At 51.4% G+C, this 10,212-nt stretch overlaps 1 protein-coding gene across 1 annotated transcript; it reads left to right on the top strand.

Annotated features, from left to right (window-relative positions):
- Window positions 1–8,981: 8,981 nt before the first annotated feature.
- On the top strand, window positions 8,982–9,641 carry TMEM125 (transmembrane protein 125). Its single transcript, XM_004371862.1, has one exon. The coding sequence runs from the start codon at window positions 8,982–8,984 to the stop codon at window positions 9,639–9,641; it is 660 nt and encodes a 219-aa protein (XP_004371919.1).
- The last annotated feature ends 571 nt before the right edge of the window (window positions 9,642–10,212 follow it).

Here is a 10,212-nt window from a genome sequence, read left to right as displayed (position 1 = left end):
TTAGAAAACTCTTACTTATCCTTCATGTCTCAGCTTAAATGTCACTTCCTGAGAAAGACTGCTCCTGACAACCCAATCCCCATCTAAATTACATCCACCATATTGTTTTCCTTCATAACCCTTACTATAATTTTTAAGTGTATATTTGTCTAGTTGTTTAATGTCTGGCTCTCACACTAGGCACTCAGTTCCATGGGCAAAGGCTATGTCTGTTTTTAAAGTTCACTCAGGTATCTATGTGGAGAATTGAGGGAACCCAGTAATGGAGGCAGGGAGACCAGTTAGGAGGATACTGTGGTGGATGTGAGAGGCCAGTGGCTTGGGCTGAGATGATAGCAGTGAACTCCTCCAAGTTGAAGGCTGATGAGAATTAGCCCCACAAAGGGAAAGGGAAGATGAACCTGGGACGAAGAAAAGAACAAAAGATACTTTCTGGAGCACCAGAAAGAAATTCACTGTGGCTAAAATGTTGTGGTTGTTAGTTGCTGTCAAGTTGGCTCCAACTCATCGTGAACCTATGTACAACAGAATGAAACATTACCTAGTCCTGCAGCAGCTTCACTATCACTGGTATGCTCAAGTCCATTGTTGTGGCCAATGTGTGTTTTGAGTGCCTTCCAACCTAGGAGGCTCATCGTCCAGCACTATAGCAGACAGTATTTGGTTGTGATCCACAGGGTTTTCATTGGCTAATTTTTGAAGGTAGGTCACCAGGCCTTTCTTCCTAGTCTGCCTTAGTCTGGAAGCTCCGCTGAAACCTGTCCGTCATGGGTGACCTTTGCTGGTATTTGAAATACTGGTGGCATAGCTTCCGGTATTGTAGCAACATGCAAGCCTCCACCGTACAACAAACTGACAGATGGATGGTGGTGCTAAAATGTAGCAATTTTCAAATAACAAATTTTTCAACTTAAAAATATCTTCAAATGAGAAGGCAAGAGGGGACAGGAAAGGTGGACGAATGGAAATGGGGAACCCAAGGTCAAGAAGGAGAGAGTATTGACACGTCGCGAGGTTGGCAACCAGTGTCACAAAACTATGTGTATTGACTGTTCCATGAGAAACTAATTTGCTCTGTAAACCTTCATCTAAATCACAGTAAATATACATATGTATCTTAGAGTCAAGACTCACATTTCACCTACAAGGTGGCTCTTAGTTTATAGATGATGAAAACAAAACTAAAGAGGAGAGAAGTAGCCTGCACACAGTCACACAGGCAGGGCCAGGTTGCGGCCCAGTCTGTCCAATGGACTCCCAAGCCCATGCTCTTCCACACTGCACTGCAGAGAACTCCACAGAACACCACAGGCCGTGTGGTGGGGGCTATAGAGGCGTGACACCTGGAGAGTCTAAACTAGAAAAAAAAGGAACTGGAAACTCCCAAGTTAACCTGAGCCAGTGACAGGCTGCTCAACAGCTAGTGAGGAGAAAGAGGAAGCCACCAAGGCCAAGGGAGAGCCCCACTCCAGCAGAACCTGGCACTTTGGCCAGCAGGTCAGCAGGATATTTTCCTGGCTGCACGCAGGTGAGCACAGCTCCTTGCCAGGGAAACTGAGGCCGGCAGTGGAATCTTGTTTTCCTCCGCATGTCCTGCCTTCAGTGGTCCTACTTCAACCTGTTGGGTGGCATTGGTTCTCTGGCGGCTGCATATAAGACCTCCCTCCACTCTCCCTATCCTCACTCCATAGGGAAGCTGGAGCCACTCAGGTGCCACCCCCTCCTTTAGGGTCTCTTCAGCCAGTTGACCCCTCATTGATGGAGTGGGCCTGGTGTCCCCTCCTCCTGCAGCAGCCTGACATGTTCTGCCTCAGGGGCCCCATTGGTCACCCACTTAGCTGGGCATTGGAACATGGACTCCACTCTTGCTCTTGTGGTTGCAGCCCATTGTTGCGATCTAGGGACTCATTCAATGCTGGTGTGACAGCTGGGTGTCTTTGGCGCCGCTGAGCCATCCTGGTGTAAGGGCCACCAAACCCTCTCTGGGCACCTTCCCCTTCTTCTAGAGTCTTGGCATTAGCTGTGGCCAGACAGTGTGAGCTGCCCACCTGAGCCTTCTCTGCCAGCCTGTTCTCCCAGCACGAAGACCCCACCCGACAGAAGTTTCTGGCATCAACATCTACCTTTCCCTGCTGCTTCTTACACAAAGCATGACATCCATCACCAACCTGCTGCTCCCAGGAGGTGACTGAGGGGCCCTGGTGGGCCTGGGAATATCTAGGACCAGATTACAATCATTGCTCTGAATCTGCAGTGAGAGGTGAGAGAGAAGGCCACTCAGGACCAGGAGTGGGGTTCATCCTCCCGGAGCTAGGTTGGGCTGATCTCTTCTAGATCATCTGAAGCTCAGGGACCTGTCAGCACTTTGAACGTTTCTGAGATGCAGTCTGACCTCCCCAAGCTCAGCTGGGCTGGAAAGCAGATTTACAAGGAAGTAGACCTGCTGTGTGCCAGGCAGTAGGAGGGAACCAACATTATTAATCACCTATTATGACAGGTAGTGTAAAAGGATTTGTATTTATTGCTGATCTACTGTGTGTCACATGGTGGGATTTGGCAGGGCAGTGAGTATCAACTAGTACTTACAAAGTACCTACTGGGTGCCAGAAGGTATAAGGAAATGTATTAAAATTGGGACTGAGATGCTAGTTCTGAATAGAGAAGCTTTGGGGTGCCCTTCTTTGGCTATAAGTAACAGAAACCAACTCCAGCTAGTTTTTATTATATGGCTCTGGGGGCGTCTCATGGAATCTCAGGGCAGACATGTAACTGGACCTCTGGAAGGACTCGAACCAGGGCCTAGGACACTGCAGGAAGCCTGTCTCCCTCTCTTGTCTGTGTCCCTCTTTGCAGACCAGTTCAGCTGCAGAAGGTACCTTAGCATCTCTCTTTAGGAGATGCCCCCAGGCTGAAATGGAATCCGTAGTCTGCTTTTAAATTGCCAAAAGAGTATGTTTTGAACCATAGCTTTAGTCCAATCAACTACAGCTGTAGGGGTGGGTCACAGAATATAATCCTGGTTGTTGGGGGCTTATCCTGGAGTGAGGGTGGTCACTGGGAGCAGGGCAGATACTCCAGAAGATGTCTGTCTTAGGGAACCACCACCCACCCAGAACCACTGAAGACCTACTGTTGCACAGCACTTTATGCCCATTATTCCCACAGACTGCCTTTCAGGGCAGCAGGGATGGTGTCTGTCTTGCTCACCACTGCATCTCTAGCACCTGGCACAGTACCTGGTCCAGAGAAGGGACACAGTAAATATTTACTGAATGAATAGATAATTATATTATTTAATCCCCCCCACACACACACACTATAGGGAGCCATGGTGGCACAGTGGTTAAGCACTTGCCTACTAATTGAAGGGTCAGCAGTTCGAACCTACTAGCCACTCCACAGGAGAAAGATGTGGCAGTCTGCTTCCGTAAAGATTTACAGCCTTGGAGACCCTATGGGGCTGGTCTACTCTGTCATGTGTGGTCGCTATAGGGTCACTATGAGTCAGAATCAACTCAGCAGCCAACAGATTTGGTTTGGTAATGAACACACTATATAGGCTAAGTACTATTGTCCCCACTTTACAAATGAGGAGGCTGAGGCACAGAGAGGTTAAGCAAAGTTTCTAAGGTCACAGAGCTAGAGCTAGGACATGAGCCTTCAAGGTCAATCTAGCTCCAAAGCCAGCGTTCTCTCCATTACTTATTCATTCATTCAACAAACATTTATCGAGCACCTACTATATGCCAGGCCTATTCTAGGAGCTGGTGACACAACAATGACCCAACAGACACAAAGCCCTTAGTTCAAGAAGCTTACATTCCAGTTGGTAGACAGACAATATTCCAGATAGATAAGAAAAAATAGCATGTTAGACAGTGATAAGTGTCGAGGAGAAACATAAAAGAATAAAGAAAATAAAAGCAATAAGGACAGGAGGATAGGTGGTACTGGGGGGTGTTGCCATTTTAGTCAGGGTGGCCAGGGAGACCTCACTGAGAAGATGAAATTTGAGTACATTCCTGAAGGAAAAGGAGGGAGGGAGCCTCACATATGATATCTGGGAGAAAAGCATTCCAGGCAAGAACAAGCAAGCAAGCAGAGGAGCAGGAGGAGACAAAGTCAGACAGGGCCTTAGAGATCATGCATGTGAGGACTTTGGCTGTTTCTGAGTGAAGCAGGCCACTGGAGGGACATTACCTGTGACATTCATTGCCTGCTCTACCTTGTAACAGGATCACTCTGGCTGCTGGGTTGAGAATAGTCTGAAGTGGGATCATGGGGGGCCCACGCCTCATGTCTCTCCCTCAATACTCCTACCATCCCCCTCATGCACACCCCCCACTGTCTAATGGACCTGAGGGCCATTCAAATCCCCGCCTTCCAACCTTCATCACCGCCCATCTGAGCTGCCCAACAGCTTCTGCTCTGGGGACAGAGTTCAACAGCCCTGTAAGGAGCCTGCCTTTCCACTTTAACTCCAAGGTATTTGATAAGACCCAGAACTAGAACAAAGACTCACATAGGCAATGTTTAAAATGAGTAAGTTTTGTCTCCCCCCAACCCAAAAAGTTCCCTTCAAACCCCAAGGGAAGGGCAAAGGTAGGGGAAACATGGGCTCCCCTGCCCCAGCTCTGCCCAGGACAGCTGGGTGTGGGTCTTGCTGGGACCGGCCCCTCCTTGGGACCAGGAGAATAAATAAACCTCAGACACGTATAAGAAGAATACGCAGCCAATGAACCCTGCCAGGCCCCCTGTGCCCCCACTCCTCTGAGCACAGAGGACATGCTTGTAATGCCTTGCCAAAGTGGCAGGACAGGCGCCTGCACCCTCACGTCACTGTCCCCCAGATTCCAGCCTGCCCCACAGTGGCCCGGCTGTCCTAACCTTTTCCTGAGGGGAAGGACCATCCACAGCTGCAACATCCAATGACTGAGCATTTGAAATGTGGGTAGTCGGAACTGAGACATGCTCTGAGTGTAAAATGCACATCAAATTTTCAAGACTTTGTAATAAAATAAAAGACTATAGAATATCTCATTAACAATTTGTGTATTAAATGAAAATATTTAGCGGTTTAATAAAATATAGAGTAATATATTCATTTCACCTGTTTCTTTTTACTTTTTTTAACTATTAGAAAATCTTAAATTATTTACAAGGTTCATTATATTTCAATTGGACAGCCCTGAACAAGAGTTCTGACTGGCCCCCCATCATCTCCATGGAACAACGCAAAGAGAAGCACAGGCAGGTCAAGCTGATGATGGAAAGATAACTTTGGTTTTATTTTTCTTGTCTATTTCATTCACACTGGAAGGAGAGAAGCAAGAGGAGTTCAAAGGGGCTCAGGCTGGAGATGGTGACAGCCTGCTACCACCGCCAACCACCCACCCCCTCACCAATCCAGAGTGGTGTGTGGTGCCAGATTCATTTACTAGAAGCAGAGCTCTGGTCTTGTTATAATTCAGAACCCTCCATGGGCCCCTGACCCAGGCCAAATGCCTCATCGTGGCATTCAAGGCCCTGTACAACCTGAGCCAAAGATGTCTTTCCAGCTTCATCTCACATGCTCCCTGCTGGGCACACCTGTCAGTTCATTCATTCATTCAATCAATCATTCAACAAATATTTATTGATTACCTCCCATGTGCCAAGCACAGTGCTGGCTAGTGAGGTCATGATGATTAACAAAACACACCGTCCCTTTACATGTTTGGGACCATACGTCTAGTGGGGATGACAGATAAGTAAATAAGAACAATTGCAGCATATTACAGAAAGAGCAGTTGTGAGGGAAGCACAGGGGCTATGGGTGCACGAAAGAGGCACCTAAGTCAGCCTGGAGATCAGGGAGGTCTTCCTGGAAGAGGTGACATCTTAGTTGAAAAATGCAAGTTGGCCAGACTGGGGCTGTGGGAGTGGTAAATATCCCAGATGGGGAAACTCTTTGAGTTGAAAATCCAGAAGAGCAGAGGGCAAAGTGTGCAGAACTGACCTTCTTTCTGACTGACATTCTTTCTGGCTAGAGGGCAGGGGCCAGTGGCAAACAACTGGCCTGGTGAGCTTGGCAGCCCCATGGAGACTTTATGAGCCTTGTGAAGGAGTGTCACGTTTATTCTGAAAGAACTGGAAGTGTTTTAAGCTAGGGAGCTCCTGTTTCCCCCATCAAATGCCTTTACCTCCCAGTTCCCTCATGTTCCACCTCCCCAGCCAATGGTCATGCAAGATCCATACAGGTGGGACAGGCCTACCAGTCAGGCATTTGAGGCTCTGGTGAAGGAGGAAGAACCGGGGGTTTGTGGGGGCTCCAGCGCAGGGGAAACAGCCAAGGGATGTGGCTACTGGGGCTGGGATTGGGGCTGAGCGAGTGTTGGAATTTGGGGCTGAGGCTGTGTTTGGAGTTGGAGCTGGGTTTTGGCGGCTGGAGGTGAAATTGGGGTCTAAGACCTAAGTCTGGAATTTGGAGGTGGGGTTGGGATAAGGAGTTGGAGCTGAGGTTTCAAGCCAGATTTGGGGCTGGAATTCGGAGATAGGGCTGGAATTTGATTTGGAAATAGTATAGATTGGAATTTGAGGTTCAGGGTTGGAGGTGGGATTTGGGGTAGGAGCTGGGATTGAAGCTACAAATCCTAGTTAGGGTTTGAAACCACAGCCGGAGCTGGGCGCTGAGTTTGGGATTGGTGTTTGGGGCTGGAGGTAAGGCTAGAAGTTGGGCTTGGAGCCGGGGCCCAGGCTCTAGGGCAGACAGACAACATTCCTCCTGCTGCCCAGGTCTGGGAATTGTGTTCTGAGCCCTAACAGCAGGTGACAGAAGCCCCTCCCTTCCCAGGAATGCCTCTGCCCAGCAGAAGGAGTATTGAGTGCCACGTCAGCCAGTCGGCTCAGGCCTTGTTCTGCAAACACCTGTTGATCTCCCTCCCCTCCAGGCTCACCTGCTTGCAGGATAGGCTGGTGAAGCGTCCCCAGAAACGGAGCTGGAGCGCCCCACCCACCCTGCCTGCTCGGATCGCATTCAGCACATCTGGACTTCTCGTGAGTGCCCCATAGCCCCCCGCCCCCATCGCCCCCACCTTCCCCACTGGCCCTTTCCCCGACAACCTCCACCCCTCCCCCTCGACCGGCCTCGCTGTCCCAGCACACCTGTTCAAGCACTTTCAGACCAGCGAAGTCACAGCCCCGGGGAATGCTGGGACTGACTCCAGGGGCCCTTCCCACGGCCCTTCCCTCACCTACCTTCTGGGGCATCTGAACAAGACCCGCCCTGCTTGTGTTGAGTAGCCCCTGCGGAGGAGTCATTGAGGCTGGAAACCTCATCAGGGGTGTAACCTGTGTAAGGCCAAGTAATCATGTTGCTGGAATGATCCAGGGCCTGTGTCCTAGGTATAAAGCAGGAGTCCTATCCTGAATTGGAGGGAGCGACGTCTAGTCTATTTCTTCAGAAACCATTTGTTGAGCGTCTATACAGGCTCTAGGCCCCTTTGGGAATTCTGAAATGAAGATGTCAAATGACTCAGCCCCACCCCTCGAGATAATATTATTGTCTTTCTTTTTCAGATAAGGAGACTGAGGCTCTAGGAGGTAAACTAATCGGGCTTCCCTGACCCTCCCCCGCTCCACTGGGCTCCCAACCCACAGCCCAGCACTAACATCAGGGAACAAGACCAGCCCTTATGGCTGTCTCTTGCTTTCAGCTGGGGCTCCTTGAGGGCAGGGACCTCGTCTGCTTTATTTTTCCCAGTGTGAGTCATGGTGCTGGTCTCCAGAGGGCCTGTTAAATGAGTAACCATTGTTAGGTCCCTCGCCCAAGTTGCCACTGGTGCTAAGGACTGGAGCTTCAGTTCAAATCCAGAGCCCTCCTTTGTCCTCTGCACCACTTTAGAGAAGTCACAGAGGAGGGTGGAGAAGGGTGGGGGAGGGGAGGAGCAGTGAGGAAATGGAGGGAAGGGTGAAGAGGCAGGAGTCATAGGGATAAGAGCAGGGAAGGAATGGAGAAGTGTTGAGAGGTGAAGTCCTCAGGGTGTGGATTAGATATGGCAGAAGGAGAAGGAGGCATCCCATACAGTTGCCTCACAGCATTCGGACTTGGGTGGCTGAGACGGTGGGGAGGCCAGTGCTGAAGTGAGGCATGTAGGAGAAGAAGCAGGTTTGGGGTAGATGACAAGCTTGGGTTGGGACTTATTGCTTCAAAGGTGACTATGGGACATTAAGGTGATAATTGACTTTATGGGTCTGGAGCTCAGGAGAGAGATTCAGGTTCGAGAGTGATTTGGGACCCGTCAGCTTCTATTGCTGCAGTTGAGGTTGTGAGAGTGAATGGGATGTTAGGGGAGGGCAGGTGTCAGGGGTCAGATCCTAACCCATAGAGAAGGAGGAGAAGGTCCGTCCCGTAAGAGAGAAGACTCAAGGGTCAGACTGCTGTCTCCAGAAGAGTTAAGTCATAAGCCCCTCTCCCTCCCCACTGCCTCCCCACCCCCCCAGGAGCCAACAGTGACAGCTGAGGCCATGTGAGTCTGATCCTGAATGAGGCTTTATCTCTAGCTGTTCATCCCATCATCCTCCGTGGCACCAGCTTCCTCGGCCAGCTGGGATGGGACAGGCATCTGAGAGAGCCGGAGCCAGAGAGGTCAGGGGCTGGGCAAGGGGGATTCCCTGGGTGTGTGGGGGAGTGGGGGAGGGTGCCTTATGGGGAAGGGAGCTTTCCTGGGGTATTGGGGAGAGAGCTTTCCCAGGGGGGTATACCAGGGGACACTGGGGGGGATTCCCAAGGCTCCCAGGAGGGAACATGAGGGACAGGCGGGCTGGAGCGGTGACAACTGTGATTCCCTCCCTGCAGGTCATGGTGATCATACCCTGGACTGTGAGAGGAACAGCACTGTGGGCCTCTAGCTGCCAAGCAGGTGGTGGGGGCACCAGGCCATGAACCACGGCCTCTAGCCCCTGACGGTGACGCTCTGCCCTGACCCCTGCCAGACCAAGCCATGTCTGAAGGAGCGTCTCAAGCCGCACTGGGCCGGGGACTGCCAGCAGATGTACTGGCTGAGCAGGTGGAGCTGTGGTGGTCCCAGCAGCCACGTCGCTCGGCACTCTGCTTTGCTGTGGCTGTGGTCCTCGTGGCAGGCTGCGGGGCAAGTGGCGTGGTACTGCTCTCCTCCACCAGCAGCCGCTCGGGTGAATGGCGGCTAGCATCAGGCACAGTGCTCTGTCTGCTGGCCCTGCTAGTGCTGGTAAAGCAGCTGATGAGCTCAGCTGTGCAGGACATGAATTGCGTGCGTCAGCCCCACCACGTGGCCCTGCTGCGCAGTGGTGGAGGTGCCGATGCCCTCGTGGTTCTGCTTAGCGGCCTGGTGTTGCTGGTCACCGGGCTGACACTGGCTGGGCTGGCTGCCGCCCCCACTCCCACCCAGCCACTGGCCACCATGCTGTCAGTGGGCATAGCTCTGGCTGCCTCAGGCTCACTCTTGCTGCTAGGCTTGATGCTATACCAGGTGGGTGTGAGTGGACACTGCCCCCCCATCCGAGCGGCTGCCCCCTCCACCCACAGTGGCCACGGTGGCAGGGGCGGCATCTTCAGCATCTCAGGACAGCTGTCTGCCGGCCAGCGTCATGAGACCACATCCAGCATCGCCAGCCTCATCTGACGGAGCCAAGCCCGAGTCCTCCTTCCCAGCAACCTGCCTCAGCATCCACAGAACATCGGGGCATGAGTGAGTGAGTGAGTGAGTATGTAGTGAGTATGTCACTAGGACTGTGTCAGGCCTGCTGTGGACTTGTGTGGGTGTGTGACTAAGAGTCCAGGTGTGTCCACACATCCACACCATGGGAAGGTGAGTGTGTGTCTCCTTGGAACTGGGTTCTTGTGTCCCTGGAACTGTCAGAGTCTGCCTGTCTGTGTCTGGTGTCTCTAGACAGAGAAGTGTCTGGGATCCACAGATTCTTGACCCTTATTGTCAACATCCCTCAAATCCAACCCTGCCCTGTAATGCCCATCAGGAATTTGCACAGAAGTGACTGTTGCCCCACCCCAGAGACTGCCCCATTGACCCTTCACTGAGGAAGGCAACAAGCAGCAAAGTAGAAAGAACATAGGCTACAGAATGTGACAGGCCTGCATTGGAATCACCCCTCTACCACTTAGCAGTTGGAGGACCTCAGTTTCTGGAGGTTCATGGTCATGGTGATCTACTGTGAGCAATAAATGAGATCATATAT

The sequence above is a fragment of the Trichechus manatus genome, unplaced genomic scaffold (assembly GCF_000243295.1).
Source record: "Trichechus manatus latirostris isolate Lorelei unplaced genomic scaffold, TriManLat1.0 scaffold00015, whole genome shotgun sequence".
NCBI lineage: Eukaryota > Metazoa > Chordata > Mammalia > Sirenia > Trichechidae > Trichechus > Trichechus manatus.
This window is presented reverse-complemented; position numbering and strand designations above follow the sequence as displayed.

What these genes read in the sequence shown, in the direction of transcription:
- TMEM125 (XM_004371862.1), top strand. Translation starts at nt 8,982, where the DNA reads ATGTCTGAAGGAGCGTCTCAAGCCGCACTGGGCCGGGGACTGCCAGCA.